Raw genomic sequence first — 16,374 nt, 5'->3', positions numbered from 1 at the left:
GGTGGTTTAAAAGAAAGAAAAGATAAATGGTAAATTTCAAGTGCCAGGGAACAGACTATACAACTTAGAAGAGATCATATGGGTAATTTAGAATAGATTATGTCATACAAGCAAGTATATTTGTAACACCCCCAATTTTCTAAAAGATATTTATTTATTTATTTATTTATTTAAGAGAGAGCATGAGCAGAAGGGGCAGGGGGAGAGGAAGAGAGAGAGAATCTCAAGGAGACCGCATGCTGAGCACTGAGTTCTACATGGGGTTTGATGCCACAACCCCCATGATCATGACCCAAGCTGAAACCAAGAGTTGGATGCTTAAACCAACTAAGCCACCCAAGCAACCCTGTAACTCTCCAATTTAATGACCATGGAACAAACTTTAATTTAAAAAATGGAGGCCAGCTATTGATACCTATTTAATCTTCTCTGAAAGCAAGCAAAACAATCCAAGTTCAAATAGTATCAATAACTAGTCAAAAAAAAAAAATCTTAGGCAAATAGTAAAAACTACACAAATAAATACATGACCAAGATGGGGGCCTATGAAAAGATCCTGGAAGAGAAAAGGAAAACTCTGTACTTAAGATACAGAGCAAAAGCATTCTTTCGAAAAAGATTTGTTACAAAAAACAGAATTGGATTCCATAAATTTCAAGAAAGATCTGCTGGCTATTAAATAAAACAGAAAAATGAGATGACAAAATGAGAGGATATAAAAAGGAATTGGCAGGGAGGAGTCAAGATGGCGGAGTAGTAGCAGGCTGAGACTACTTCGGGTAGCGGGAGATCAGCTAAATAGCTTACCTAAAGATTGCAAACACCTACAAATCCAACGGGAGATTGAAGAGAAGAAGAACAGCAATTCCAGAAACAGAAAATCAACCACTTTCTGCAAGGTAGGACTGGCGGAAAAGTGAATCCAAAGCGACGGGAAGATAGACTGCGGGGGGAGGGGCCGGCTCGGCGAGCGGCGGAGCAACAGAGCAAAATGAGGACTTTTAAAAGTCTGTTCCGCTGAGGGACATCGATCCAGAGGCTTAACTGGGGTGAAGCCCAGGCGGGGTCAGCGCGGCCTCAGCTCCCGCAGGGTCGCAGAAGGATCGGGGGTGTCTGAGTGTCGCAGAGCTTACCGGTATTAGAACGGGGAAGCCGGCTACAGAGACAGAGCCGAGGAGTGACTCTCAGCTCGGGGTTACCTTGAACCAGTCGCAGGCTCGGTCAGCTCGGAGCGCAGCCGGAGGCCAGGGTGACGGGAGTCATTGGGCGCTGTTCTCTGAGGGCAAACTGAGGAGTGGGGCCCCGGGCTCATGGCTCCTCCGGGCCGGAGACCGGGAGGCCGCCATCTTCATTCCCGCCCTCCGGAACTCTACAGAAAGCGCTCAGGGAACTAAAGCTCCCAAAAACAAACCCGAGCGGATTACTCAGCGCGGCCCCGGGTAAGGACGGTGCAACTCCGCCTGGGGCAAAGACGCTTGAGAATCACTACAACAGGCCCCTCCCCCAGAAGATCAACGGGAAACCCAGCCAGGAACAAGTTCACCTACCAAGGAGAGCGGCGGAATTCCAGAGGAGAAGAAAGCAAAGCACGGAACTCATGGCTTTCTCCCCATGATTTTTTAACCTTGCAGTTAATTTAATTTTTTTTTCTTTTTCAATTTTTTTTTCTTTTTCGCTTCTTCTGCTAAATTTTTTTTAACTTTTATCGTTTTCTTTTTTTAACGTTTTTTAAATAGTTTATCTAATATATATATATTTTTTCCTCTTTCTATATTTTTTCTTTATCGGCTTTCTTTTTTTTAATAGTCTTTCTTTTTTTTTTTCTTTCTTTTCTTCTTTTCTCTTTCTTTCTGAACCCCTTTTTATCCCCTTTCTCCCCCCTCACAATTCGGGATCTCTTCTGATTTGGCTAAAGCATATTTTCCTGGGGTTGTTGCCACCCTTTTAGTATTTTACTTGCTCCTTCATAAACTCTTATCTAGACAAAATGACAAGGCGGAAAAATTCACAACAAAAAAAAGAACAAGAGGCAGTACCAAAGGCTAGGGACCTAATCAATACAGACATTGGTAATATGTCAGATATAGAGTTCAGAATGACGATTCTCAAGGTTCTAGCCGGGCTTGAAAAAGGCATGGAAGATATTAAAGCAACCCTCTCGGGAGATATAAAAGCCCTTTCTGGAGAAATAAAAGAACTAAAATCTAACCAAGTTGAAATCAAAAAAGCTATTAATGAGGTGCAATCAAAAATGGAGGCTCTCACTGCTAGGATAAATGAGGCAGAAGAAAGAATTAGCGATATAGAAGACCAAATGACAGAGAATAAAGAAGCTGAGCAAAAGAGGGACAAACAGCTACTGGACCATGAGGGGAGAATTCGAGAGATAAGTGACACCGTAAGACGAAACAACATTAGAATAATTGGGATTCCAGAAGAAGAGGAAACAGAGAGGGGAGCAGAAGGTATATTGGAGAGAATTATTGGAGAGAATTTCCCCAATATGGCAAAGGGAACAAGCATCAAAATTCAGGAGGTTCAGAGAACCCCCCTCAAAATCAATAAGAATAGGTCCATACCCCGTCACCTAATAGTAAAATTTACAAGTCTTAGTGACAAAGAAAAGATCCTGAAAGCAGCCCGGGAAAAGAAGTCTGTAACGTACAATGGTAAAAATATTAGATTGGCAGCAGACTTATCCACAGAGACCTGGCAGGCCAGAAAGAGCTGGCATGATATATTCAGAGTACTAAATGAGAAAAACATGCAGCCAAGAATACTATATCCAGCTAGGCTATCATTGAAAATAGAAGGAGAGATTAAAAGCTTCCAGGACAAACAAAAACTGAAAGAATTTGCAAATACCAAACCAGCTCTACAGGAAATATTGAAAGGGGTCCTCTAAGCAAAGAGAGACCCTCAAAGTAGTAGATCAGAAAGAAACAGAGACAATATACAATAACAGTCACCTTATAGGCAATACAATGGCACTAAATTCATATCTCTCAATACTTACCCTGAATGTTAATGGGCTAAATGCCCCAATCAAAAGACACAGGGTATCAGAATGGATAAAAAAACAAAACCCATCTATATGTTGCCTACAAGAAACTCATCTTAAACCCGAAGACACCTCCAGGTTTAAAGTGAGGGGGTGGAAAAGAATTTACCATGCTAATGGACATCAGAAGAAAGCAGGAGTGGCAATCCTTATATCAGATCAATTAGATTTTAAGCCAAAGACTATAATAACAGATGAGGAAGGACACTATATCATACTCAAAGGAACTGTCCAACAAGAAGATGTAACAATTTTAAATATCTATGCCACTAACGTGGGAGCAGCCAACTATATAAACCAATTAATAACAAAATCAAAGAAACACATCAACAAGAATACAATAATAGTAGGGGACTTTAACACTCCCCTCACTGAAATGGACAGATCATCCAAGCAAAAGATCAACAAGGAAATCAAGGCCTTAAATGACACACTGGACCAGATGGACATCACAGATATATTCAGAACATTTCATCCCAAAGCAACAGAATACACATTCTTCTCTAGTGCACATGGAACATTCTCCAGAATAGATCACATTCTTGGTCCTAAATCAGGTCTCAACCGGTATCAAAAGATTGGGATCATTCCCTGCATATTTTCAGACCACAGTGCTCTGAAGCTAGAACTCAATAACAAGAGGAAATTTGGAAAGAACCCAATTACATGGAGACTAAACAGCATCCTTCTAAAGAATGAATGGGTCAACCAGGAAATTAAAGAAGAATTGAAAAAATTCATGAAAACAAATGATAATGAAAACACAACGGTTCAGAATCTGTGGGACACAACAAAGGCAGTCCTGAGAGGAAAATATATAGCGGTACAAACCTTTCTCAAGAAACAAGAAAGGTCTCAGGTACACAACCTAACCCTACACCTAAAGGAGCTGGAGAAAGAACAAGAATGAAACCCTAAACCCAGCAGGAGAAGAGAAATCATAAAGATCAGAGCAGAAATCAATGAAATAGAAACCAAAAAACAATAGAACAAATCAACGAAACTAGGAGCTGGTTCTTTGAAAGAATTAATAAGATTGATAAACCCCTGGCCAGACTTATCAAAAAGAAAAGAGAAAGGACCCAAATAAATAAAATCATGAATGAAAGAGGAGAGATCACAACGAACACCAAAGAAATACAGACAATTATAAGAACATACTATGAGCAACTCTACGCCAACAAATTTGACAATCTGGAAGAAATGGATGCATTCCTAGAGACATATAAATTACCACAACTGAACCAGGAAGAAATAGAAAGCCTGAACAGACCCATAACCAGTAAAGAGATTGAAACAGTCATCAAAAATCTCCAAACAAACAAAAGCCCAGGGCCAGACGGCTTCCCGGGGGAAGTCTACCAAACATTTAAAGAAGAACTAATTCCTATTCTCCTGAAACTGTTCCAAAAAATAGAAATGGAAGGAAAACTTCCAAACTCATTTTATGAGGCCAGCATCACCTTGATCCCAAAACCAGACAAGGATCCCAACAAAAAAGAGAACTACAGACCAATATCCTTGATGAACACAGATGCAAAAATTCTCGCCAAAATACTAGCCAATAGGATTCAACAGTACATTAAAAGGATTATTCACCACGACCAAGTGGGATTTATTCCAGGGCTGCAAGGTTGGTTCAACATCCGCAAATCAATCAATGTGATACAACACATTAATAAAAGAAAGAACAAGAACCACATGATACTCCCCATAGATGCTGAAAAAGCATTTGACAAAGTACAGCATCCCTTCCTGATCAAAACTCTTCAAAGTGTAGGGATAGAGGGCACATACCTCAATATTATCAAAGCCATCTATGAAAAACCCACCGCAAATATCATTCTCAATGGAGAAAAACTGAAAGCTTTTCCGCTAAGGTCAGGAACACGGCAGGGATGTCCGTTATCACCACTGCTATTCAACATAGTACTAGAAGTCCTAGCCTCAGCAATCAGACAACAAAAGGAAATTAAAGGCATCCAAATCGGCAAAGAAGAAGTCAAACTATCACTCTTCGCAGATGATATGATACTATATGTGGAAAACCCAAAAGACTCCACTCCAAAACTGCTAGAACTTGTACAGGAATTCAGTAAAGTGTCAGGATATAAAATCAATGCACAGAAATCAGTTGCATTTCTCTACACCAACAACAAGACAGAAGAAAGAGAAAGTAAGGAGTCCATCCCATTTACAATTGCACCCAAAACTATAAGATACCTAGGAATAAACCTAACCAAAGAGACTAAGAATCTATACACAGAAAACTATAAAGTACTCATGAAAGAAATTGAGGAAGACACAAAGAAATGGAAAAATGTTCCATGCTCCTGGATTGGAAGAATAAATATTGTGAAAATGTCTATGCTACCTAAAGCAATCTACACATTTAATGCAATTCCTATCAAAGTACCATCCATTTTTTTCAAAGAAATGGAACAAAGAATCCTAAAATTTATATGGAACCAGAAAAGACCTCGAATAGCCAAAGGAATATTGAAAAAGAAAGCCAAAGTTGGTGGCATCACAATTCCGGACGTCAAGCTCTATTACAAAGCTGTCATCACCAAGACAGCATGGGACTGGCACAAAAACAGACACATAGATCAATGGAACAGAATAGAGAGCCCAGAAATGGACCCTCAACTCTATGGTCAACTCATCTTCGACAAAGCAGGAAAGAATGTCCACTGGAAAAAAGACAGCCTCTTCAATAAATGGTGTTGGGAAAATTGGACAGCCACATGCAGAAAAATGAAATTGGATCATTTCCTTACACCACACACGAAAATAGACTCAAAATGGATGAAGGATCTCCATGTGAGAAAGGAATCCATCAAAATCCTCGAGGAGAACACAGGCAGCAACCTCTTCGACCTCAGCCGCAGCAACATCTTCCTAGGAACATCACCAAAGGCAAGGGAAGCAAGGGCAAAAATGAACTATTGGGATTTTATCAAGATCAAAAGCTTTTGCACAGCAAAGGAAACAGTGAACAAAACCAAAAGACAACTGACAGAATGGGAGAAGATATTTGCAAATGACATATCAGATAAAGGGCTAGTGTCCAAAATCTATAAAGAACTTAGCAAACTCAACACCCAAAGAACAAATAATCCAATCAAGAAATGGGCAGAGGACATGAACTGACATTTCTGCAAAGAAGACATCCAGATGGCCAACAGACACATGAAAAAGTGCTCCATATCACTCGGCATCAGGGAAATACAAATCAAAACCACCATGAGATATCACCTCACACCAGTCAGAATGGCTAAAATTAACAAGCCAGGAAATGACAGATGCTGGCGAGGATGCGGAGAAAGGGGAACCCTCCTACACTGTTGGTGGGAATGCAAGCTGGTGCAACCACTCTGGAAAACAGCATGGAGGTTCCTCAAAATGTTGAAAATAGAACTACCCTATGACCCTGCAATTGCACTGCTGGGTATTTACCCTAAAGATACAAACGTAGTGATCCGAAGGGGCACGTGCACCCGAATGTTTATAGCAGCAATGTCTACGATAGCCAAACTATGGAAAGAACCTAGATGTCCATCAACAGACGAATGGATAAAGAAGATGTGGTATATATACACAATGGAATACTATGCAGCCATCAAAAGAAATGAAATCTTGCCATTTGCGACGACGTGGATGGAACTAGAGGGTATCATGCTTAGCGAAATAAGTCAATCGGAGAAAGACAACTATCATATGATCTCCCTGATATGAGGGAGAGGAGATGCAACATGGGGGATTGAGGGGGTAGGAGAAGAGTAAATGAAACAAGATGGGATTGGGAGGGAGACAAACCATAAGTGACTCTTAATCTCACAAAACAAACTGAGGGTTGATGGGGCAAGGGGGTTGGGAGAGGGGGTGGGGTTATGGATATTGGGGAGGGTATGTGCTATGGTGAGTGTTGTGAAGTGTGTAAACCTGGCGATTCGCAGACCTGTACCCCTGGGGATAAAAATATATGTTTATAAAGCTGCAAAAAAAAAAAAAAAAAAAAAAAGAAAGAAAGAAAAATAAAGGATGAATACCCAAGTTTTGTAGCAACATGGACGGGACTGGAAGAGATTATGCTGAGTGAAATAAGTCAAGCAGAGAGAGTCAATTATCATAGGGTTTCACTTATTTGTGGAGCATAACAAATAGCATGGAGGACAAGGGGAGATGGAGAGGAGAAGGGAGTTGAGGGAAATTGGAAGGGGAGGTGAACCATGAGAGACTATGGACTCTGAAAAACGATCTGAGAATTTTGAAGGGGTGGGGGGTGGGAGGTTGGGGGCACCAGGTGGTGCGTATTGTAGAGGGCACGGATTGCATGGAGCACTGGGTGTGGTGCAAAAATAATGAATACTGTTATGCTGAAAAAATAAAAAAATTATAAAAAAAAAAAGGAATTGGCAGAAAAGATCAGATCAACAAATTAAATATGGTTACAGGGAAACATAATTTCCAATACATGAATTAAAACTTGACCAAGAGTCAATAAAAATCACAATCAATACTGTAGAAACCCAAATCTGTAACAGAAAATAACCTTAAGGAGATGACCCAGAATAGTGAGGCAAAGGAAAAGTAGCAGAAAACACTGAGAGAAGATAAAGGTCATGCAGACGATAATACAACTCCAACCAACAAATAAAAAGTGCTCATGGGTTAGAAAGCAGAAGAAAGAGTGGAGCCTAACAAAATAACTCCTACATGCAAATTAACAAAAAGAGATGAATTAGTAATATTTCTTAGAAAAACTTGTGAATATCAAAAATAGTCACAAAATATATCTAATAAGCATCCAGCCTGGTGGGGAGAATGAGAAATTACCTCAGAGAGGAAAAAAGAAACTGCGTTGACCTCAGACTTCTCCACAGCACTAAATGTGAAAAGAAAAAGAGTAATACCCATAAAATGCCCAAAATGCTATGTTAAATCATGCTATTACCCATGTAAGAAAGCATGAATAACAGTCTCTGTAGACAAAGGTAGAGGTGTTTCCCTTTTTCATATTTCTAGCAAAACTACTTAAAGATGTAATTATTTGAGTGAGATATGAGCCTACATGAAGAACTCAAAATAGGACCTGTAGTATAAAAAGGCTAGTGGTGGGGTGCCTGGGTGGCTAAGTCATTTAAGTCCTGGACTCTTACTTCAGCTCAGGTCCTGATCTCACAGGTCCTGAGATCAAACCCCCCTAGGGGGTTCTCTGCTCATCAGGAGTCTGCTTGGATATTCTTTCTCTCTGCCGCCCCCCACCCCGGTTGTGCGCACATATACACATGCTCTCTTTTCCTCTTTCAAATAAATACATAAATCTTTTTTTAAAAAGGTGAATGGAATACACTGAAATGAATTAAATGGATTGAACTATAAATAATTATTTTAGATATGATGCCAAACTGTGTAAATGCTAACTAATAATTATCATAATAGTAGATATTAATGAATAAATACAAGATAATAGTTTAAAAGACAAACAGTGGGGTGGGGAAAAAAAGTAAAATAAATATGGGAATATTATTTTCTTCTGCACACTTAACCAAAAATAATTGTTTAAATATGTTTAATCTTTAAAAAAACCACTAACATCAGGGGCCCTTAGGTAGCTCAATCAGTTAAGTGTCTACCTTCAGCTCTGGTCATGATCTCAGGGTCCTGGGATGGAGCCCTGCATAGTGCTCCCTGCTCAGCAGAGTCTGCTTTTCCCTCTCTCTCTAAACCTCCCCACCACCCCCCACCCCCCGACTTACCCTCTCTCGTGCTTGCTCTCTCTTAAATAAATAAAATCTTAAAAAACAAAATAAAACACTAACATCAGCCAGTAGTAAATGAAAAAATGAAAGGTATGTCATCAAAATTGGTAGAGAAAAGGGAAACTAAATAACTATGCTGGGACAAAATAAATTTTAAAAGCCAAAGAAAATTTCAATGAAACACAAAAATAGAAAAACATCAAACAAAGTGACATAGAAAAAGTATATCCCAAATTAATTATCCTTTTACAGAAAACATACTCAGATTTGTTTACAGAAAATACATCTGGTATTTGTTGTTTATAGTAAGGCATCTAAAATAATATAGCATGGAAAGATTTAAAATAGCAGTAATATGGACATGGGTAAGACTATAGTAGAGTTAGCATTCTTATAAATTAAGTAATAATGAAGGAAATACTCTCCAATCAACAAAATTATTCTTTAAGATAATTTAATGAAATATGAATGTGATAATAAAATATAAAAAATAGGATTTATAATGTTCTGCATGTATAATATATAACAATAATCTGATAATATATAAGTATAATCAAAATTTGTGAAATACATACTTAATGCATAAAATATGCTTCCTTAGATATTGATTCTTTTACTTAGATGAGATAGATTCTAAGCATGTTATGCATTTTGTTAATAGGAGAAGATGCTCATGAGAAATGGATGAATATCCTTTTCCGCATATCCTCACTTTTCAAATTACTGTCTCTCCAGTCTCATAAATATAAAGCATTAACCATTATTATTTTCATTCCATTTTCCTCATCACTGCTATTGATGTTGAGCATCTTTTCATAACTTAATCTTCTACAAATGATCCTCCCATAACTTTTGCTCAATTTCCAAACTGGATTTTGTTATGTTATCAATTTTAGAAGAACTCTTCCTACATGATAACTGATGGGGTTCCAGTCATGTTACCTCAAGTTACAGCACCTTGCGCGATACTGAATATTTTAAACTGAAGGAACATGAGAAACAGCACATAAAGGAAGAACTTGCTGTGCTTCTCCTAAAGCAGGTCATAAGACCCTCATGTGAGAGATGCCCTCCCTATATGCAGAGGAAAAGAACCCTTATCATTTCCAAAGATGAAAGTAAGAAGAATCTGAACAAATGGGGCTTAATAGTTTCCCCCAGTTTACTACACTTAGCTCATAACACTTGTTCTATCATATTTTTCCATAACATTTCACTCTCCATCAAACCTAATATAGAAATACCCAGGTGTAACCATGTCTAGGGTCTTCACTTCCTTATGGAGGCTCCTATGTCACATAAAAAATATGACATAAAAAAATTTTATGTCACATAAAAAATAAATGTGTATGCATTTTCTCTCGTGAATCTGCTCCAGTTGAGAACTTAAGAGGGTAGAGGAAAACGGTATTCTCCTTCACTGGAATGTCAATCCTGTTCCTATTCTCTATATTACTATTATTTCTTCTCCCCAATTAACTGTCTGGAAAATATTTTTATTTTTGCCATATACTTCTACAATTTTATAAAATATTAGCTATTTCTAATATTTAATTTTATAGATTTGTGATTTGTAGTCTTGATTAAGAAACTTACACTTAGATTGTCTATATAATGTCTTCAATTTTCTTATAGAATTTTCTTTTTCAATTTTTCATGTATTTTCACTCTATCTGGAAGTTATTTTTGAATCTGACTTAAAATAGGGGTCCATTTTATGTTCTCCAAGTTCAGTGAGCATTGTACCAATACCATTTACTTAATAATGCACTATTTTCTCAAAAAATTAAAATATCTTCCCCTTCTATTAAATTATATTATAGTATAGCATATATCTATTATATTGTTGAATCTGTATCTGAATTCTGTCTTCCACTAGTCTACTTACCTTTTCTCATGTCAATATTATACTGACTTCATTACAGTGATTTTATAAGTATGATCCGACATCTAGTAACGCAAGTTTCCCCTCACTTTTTTATTTCCCCTCAAAAATCTGCCACTCCCCCAACCATATATATTTCATATCATATTATATAAATTAAAAACAGGATTTATCAGTTAAATCAATTAAAATAATTCCTGGATGTACATTAAATTTGGGGAGAACTTTTTTTATATAATATGAATGCATACTACCCCAAAACAAGATTTCTCTTTTGTTCGATCTTGTATGTCCTTTAATAAAATTAGAAAGTTTTTGTTTTAATTTGTAACTGTGCCTTTCTTATAAAATTTATTACTAAATATTCTATGTAATTCTCAGTACTTTTTTGAGAATGGATTTTTTTTTCCTATTCCCTTCCCAAATATTTACTACAAAGAATATTTTTAAAATTTTACCTAGCCAACTTATTGTATCAACTTATTAATTTTATAAGTCTTTTGGTCAAATCATTACAAGAAGAATATCTTAATTAGCTTCTTACTTCTATATGCCAGATCTTCCAAAAATACTGATTGTAGTATTTATAGAGGCTAATCCATGTTTACATCCTGATTTTGACTTAAATTGTTATAGTATTTCACCTTTTGGGAAAATAACTGCTGTTTGTCCTTAGATGATAGAATATTTTACACTTAAATAGTTATATTCCTGTTTAACATAGAGATTTTAATATTATTATCTAGCTGATTACAGTCATGCTTACCAATCTGTCATTGATTGGCTGGCTGACCTGGAGACATCTCTGTATTCTTTAGGTATTATTCTTCTAACTAGGTCATAGGTATTATTCTTTCAACTAAATGATACATGAATTAGATGTGCTAGTATTTCCTTTTGCATTCTACATTTATATTCTTCAGTGAGGTTAGACTTTTTCTCTTCTTTTATAGTACATCTAGCAGGATTAAGTATAAAACTATGCTAGATTCAATATAAAATGAACTTAAAAGCTTTACATTCTTATCATGATCAAGAATAGTATAAAACACAATGCTCTTTCCTATTTTTTTAAAGATTTTATTTATGTATTTGACAGACAGAGATCACAAGTAGGCAGAGAGGCAGGCTGAGAAAGGGGGAAGCAGGCTCCCCACTGAGCAGAGAGCCCAATGCGGTGCTCAATCCAGGACCCTGAGACCATGACCTGAGCCGAAGGCAGAGGCTTAACCCACTGAGCCACCCAGGCGCCCCACTCTTTCCTAATTTTTAAGACCTAGGTAAGAACTACAAATCTTGTCATGGTGCATTGTTCTATGTACTCTAGTTACTTTTCCTATCTCTTCTCTGGTAATGACCTATTAAAGTTTTATAATTATTCAGTCAATTTTAATAATTTATATTTCCTAGGACACTATTCACTTCATTGATGTTTCACATGTTACCATAGAATTATGATTGTATTATCTTTTGATTAACTTATCCTGTATCCGTGGTTGGTGTCCTCTTCAATCTTAATCACATGTTTTTGGAATGATCACTTGGATTTCTTTATTCTTTTTTCTTTTCAGTTGCTTTCATTCTGGTTTTCATCCATATTAATTCTTCTTGCCTTATTTTGTTTTATTCTATTGTTCCTTAACTAATTTATTATACTTGGCAAAGAATTATCTTCCAAAGAACTAAAAAATTTTCAATAAGATTTGAGTCAAGGTAGTATGAAACTTAATAAAATGAGGTTATTAGGCTTGAAAAAGAAGAACAAAGCCAAAGGAATCACAATCTCAGATTTCAAGATATACTACAAAGCTATAGTAATAAAACTGTATGGTACTGGCACAAGAACAGACACATATAGCTCACTGGAACAAAACAGAGATCCCATAAATAAACCCATGATTATGTGGTCAATTATCTATCACAAAGGAGGTAAGAAATATATCATGAGGGAAAGACAGTCTTTTCAATAAATGGTTTTGGGGAAAACTGGAGAGCCATTTTTGGTGTGCCAAAAATGAAACTGGACCACTACCCACAAAAATAAATTCAAAGTGGATGAAAGACCTAAATGTGAAACCTAAAACCATAAAACTCCTAAGTTTAAAAGTAAACAAAGGAAGGAATCTCAGACATTTCACCTTAGCAACATATCTATTATGGATATGCCTCCTCAGGCAATGGAAACAAGCAAAAATAAACTATTGGGACTACATCAAAGAGAGAGGAACTAAAAGCTTTTGTCAGCAAAGGAATTCATCAACAAAACAAAAAGGCAACCTCCTGAATGAGAGAAGACATTTGCAAATGATGTATCCAATAAAGGGTTAATATCCAAAATATATAAAGAACTTATAAAACTCAATACCAAAAAAACAAACAATCCAATTTTAAAATGGGCAGAGGACCTGAAAAGATATTTTTTCTACGGAAGACATACAGAGGGCTAACAGACACATGAAAAAATGTTCAACATTACTAGTCATCAGAGAAATGAAAATCAAAATCACAATGAGATATCACCTCCCACAAGTCAAAATGGCTAGTATCAAAATGACAAAACATAATAAGTGTTGGGGAGGATTTGGAGAAAAGGAAACGCTCCTGTACTGATGACAGGAATGTAAGTTGGTGCAACTACCGTGGGAAACAGTATGGAAATTCCTCAAAAAATTAAAAATAGAAATATCATACAGCCTAGTAACTCCACTGCTGAGTATTTACTCAGAGAAAATGAAAACTAATTTCAAAAGATATATGCTCCTCTATGTTTACTGCATTACTATTTATAATAGGAAAGTTATGGAAGCAACCCAAGTGTCCAGATATATATATATATATATATATATATATATATATATATATATATATACACACAATAGAATATTACTCAGGCAGAAATCTTGCCAATTGGGACGACATGGATAGAACTGAGGGTATTAATGCCAAGTGAAATAAGTGAGACAGATAAAGACAAATATCATATGGATTTCATTTATGTGAGGAATCTTATAAGTAAAAAAAGAAAAAAATGAACAAAGAAAAAACAGACTCCTAAAAACAAAGAACAAACTAGTGGTTGCCAGAGGAAAGGTGGGTGGGAGGATGGGTAAAGTAGGTAAAGGAGACTGAGAGGTTCAAACTTTCAGTTACAAAATAAATAAGTAATAGAGATGAAAAGTACAGCATAGGGAATAGAGTCAATAATATTTTAATAATGCTGTATTGTGGCAGATGCTAACTATACTTACCACGGTAAGCATTGAGTAACGTGTAGAAATGCTGTGTACACCTGAAACTACTATAACATAGTATATCACCTACACTTCAATTTAAAAAAAAGATTATTAGTTGATGGGGTCCCAGCTTTATCTCCATTTATTCATATATGCCTTTCAGCAAATTATTTAAGCTAAGCTAATAGTTTCTACAACTGTAAACTGAAAAGAGAATATAGTCTCAAGATTCTTGAGACACCTGAGAAAACTGATAAAATTTTAAGCTCCTTCTGAGAAAAGGAGGCTTTTTGAAGGTATAAGAGACCTTGGAAAAACTGAACTGGAACTCACTGCCTTTAGAAATAATAATATCTAAGAAAATCTAGTTTTTCTATGATAGTGAAATATAATAGACATCTATATTCATTCTATGAACACTCTGGTCATAATTAGGTGAACTCTTAAGATGTTTCACCATTATGAATGCCTTAGAATTACAAAAACTTCCTAAAGAAGATACATGTAAGTTACATTACAGAATAACAGAGATAGGTGTGGGTTTTTTTTGTTTTCTTTGCTTTTTTTTTTTTAAAGTATCACATCATTAAACCATATCCTCATATTTTTCTTAGAAGAAAAAAACCTGGGGTCAAGTGGATTTCAGGCACTTCCACTGAACCCTGGGATGTTGCAAACAAAAATCTAGGTGTATTTATTTAATTGTTATTGGGAGAATTAATCACACTGATAGATTTGCAAAGAGTTTGGGACCTGAGAGGTTGAAAAAGACTATTCTAGACAAGTAATTCAACTTCCTATCTTTAGTCTGTGATTAAACCTTTCCATGGTCATACTTTTGCTACTTCACCAAACAGACTTTTTCATTATTGGACAGTTACGACTACCAAAAAACTCTGGTGTATATCAAGTCAAAATCTACCTCTAAAATTCTCATCTATTTTCTTGATTTCAGACTATGAAGCATGAGAGAATAATTCCTTATTCTTGAAAACAGCCCTATACTTATTTGTGGGTAGTCAACTTAGCGCCAAGACATTTCCCTTTTTCAGACCAGTAATTTTTAAACAACACAGCATAATCCACTAATCCAAAATTTTCTCTAAAGGAAGATGATTTAACAACTCATGAAGACAATATTTTACATTCTTAAAAGGTTCCACAGTGAAAGCTCACCTAATTCTTGTCAGAGGGATATAGAGTGCTCTAAATTTACTTGTGAATTTCAAAAAGAATTCAGAGAAAACAACTGCATTACATTGATGTATGTGACCTAATGAATCTGGATTATTCTCATATATTTACTTACTTTAACCAGTAAATTCTTAGAAACTGTAACTCATAAATTCTTTAAAAATTATTTCTTAAACTACTGTCAAAATATTACCCATGGATGGACTTCAACCCATGTTCAAATTTTAGCCATAAGTCATTTTTTTATTTCTTTTTATGTATTCAGGAAGGATAAAGGCAGTAATATCATTTTAAGTGGTACTAAAAACAATATTTACATTAATTCCTTCAGGGGAAAAAAGAGAAAATATGTAGCAGAGTGAAGTATAACAACATACAAGGGAGAACAAATTCCAAAATGGTAAACCCAGCTCTTTAAAACTCAGCACCAAAATTCAATAATTATACAAGAGAATTACTTACGGATACAATTCTGAAAACTGTTCAGCTATTGCATAAGCTGCTGGGTCTCTGTCTAAGGCATACAGAGTAATGTCTGACTCCTTCTGTAGAATGGCTCTTGTGTGTCCTCCTGAACCAAATGTCATATCTAGAAAAATCTGGCCAACACAGAAAAAGAAAATTACTACCTAGCACGAACAAAATATTCTTGCTAGCTACCTTAATTTCTAGAGGCACAAACTGATTTTCCGAGCTGATAGCAATTGGAAAAACAATTAAAATTATTTTGCCTAGAGTTCAATTTGTTATACATGAGACCTGGATCAATTATGAGTGACCAGTCTGAAAGAAATGGTCAGAGTATCAGTAAAATGATCATCTCTGGCACAGGCTGGCCAATTTAAGACAAATTTACATTTTCCTCCAAAGGTCAAACTGGCTACAGAGTTATGCTGCTAGCTTTTTAATGCTTTCCAGCACCTGGCTGATGATAATATTTCCAACTACTTCTCATTATTTGAAATAGCTTACAATTAGTATGGCTCACTTTATCTCAATTTCTCTAAATGCTTTGTATTACACATGAAGATATTCAAGAATACAAAGAAAGAATGAGAGAAGGAAAGAGGTAAAGGAAAAAAAGTATGAATATACCTAACAATAAATAATCACAGGACAAATCCTTAAAAATCAAAACTGGAAAAGGCTCAAGGCTTAAGTAAAAAACAACTAGGGTAAATTCTAGCTTTGTCACAAGGACCTATATATTTTTGGGAAAGACACTTTGAAAAGAAA

The 16,374-nt window shown here is 36.0% G+C and overlaps 1 protein-coding gene across 3 annotated transcripts in view; it reads right to left on the bottom strand.

The window, feature by feature from the left end:
* METTL15 (methyltransferase like 15) overlaps positions 1–16,374 on the bottom strand; it is a 201,529-nt gene that overhangs the window by 99,866 nt on the left and 85,289 nt on the right. For all 3 annotated transcript variants that reach the window (XM_047690353.1, XM_047690354.1, XM_047690355.1), the window contains one exon: positions 15,601–15,737. In XM_047690353.1, coding sequence (XP_047546309.1) covers positions 15,601–15,737 — 137 coding nt within the window. The remainder of the gene's footprint in view (positions 1–15,600; positions 15,738–16,374) is intronic.

This window comes from Lutra lutra, chromosome 10 (genome assembly GCF_902655055.1).
Source record: "Lutra lutra chromosome 10, mLutLut1.2, whole genome shotgun sequence".
Lineage (NCBI taxonomy): Eukaryota > Metazoa > Chordata > Mammalia > Carnivora > Mustelidae > Lutra > Lutra lutra.
The sequence above is the reverse complement of the archived record's forward strand: the minus strand, read 5'-3'. Positions and strand labels throughout refer to the sequence as shown.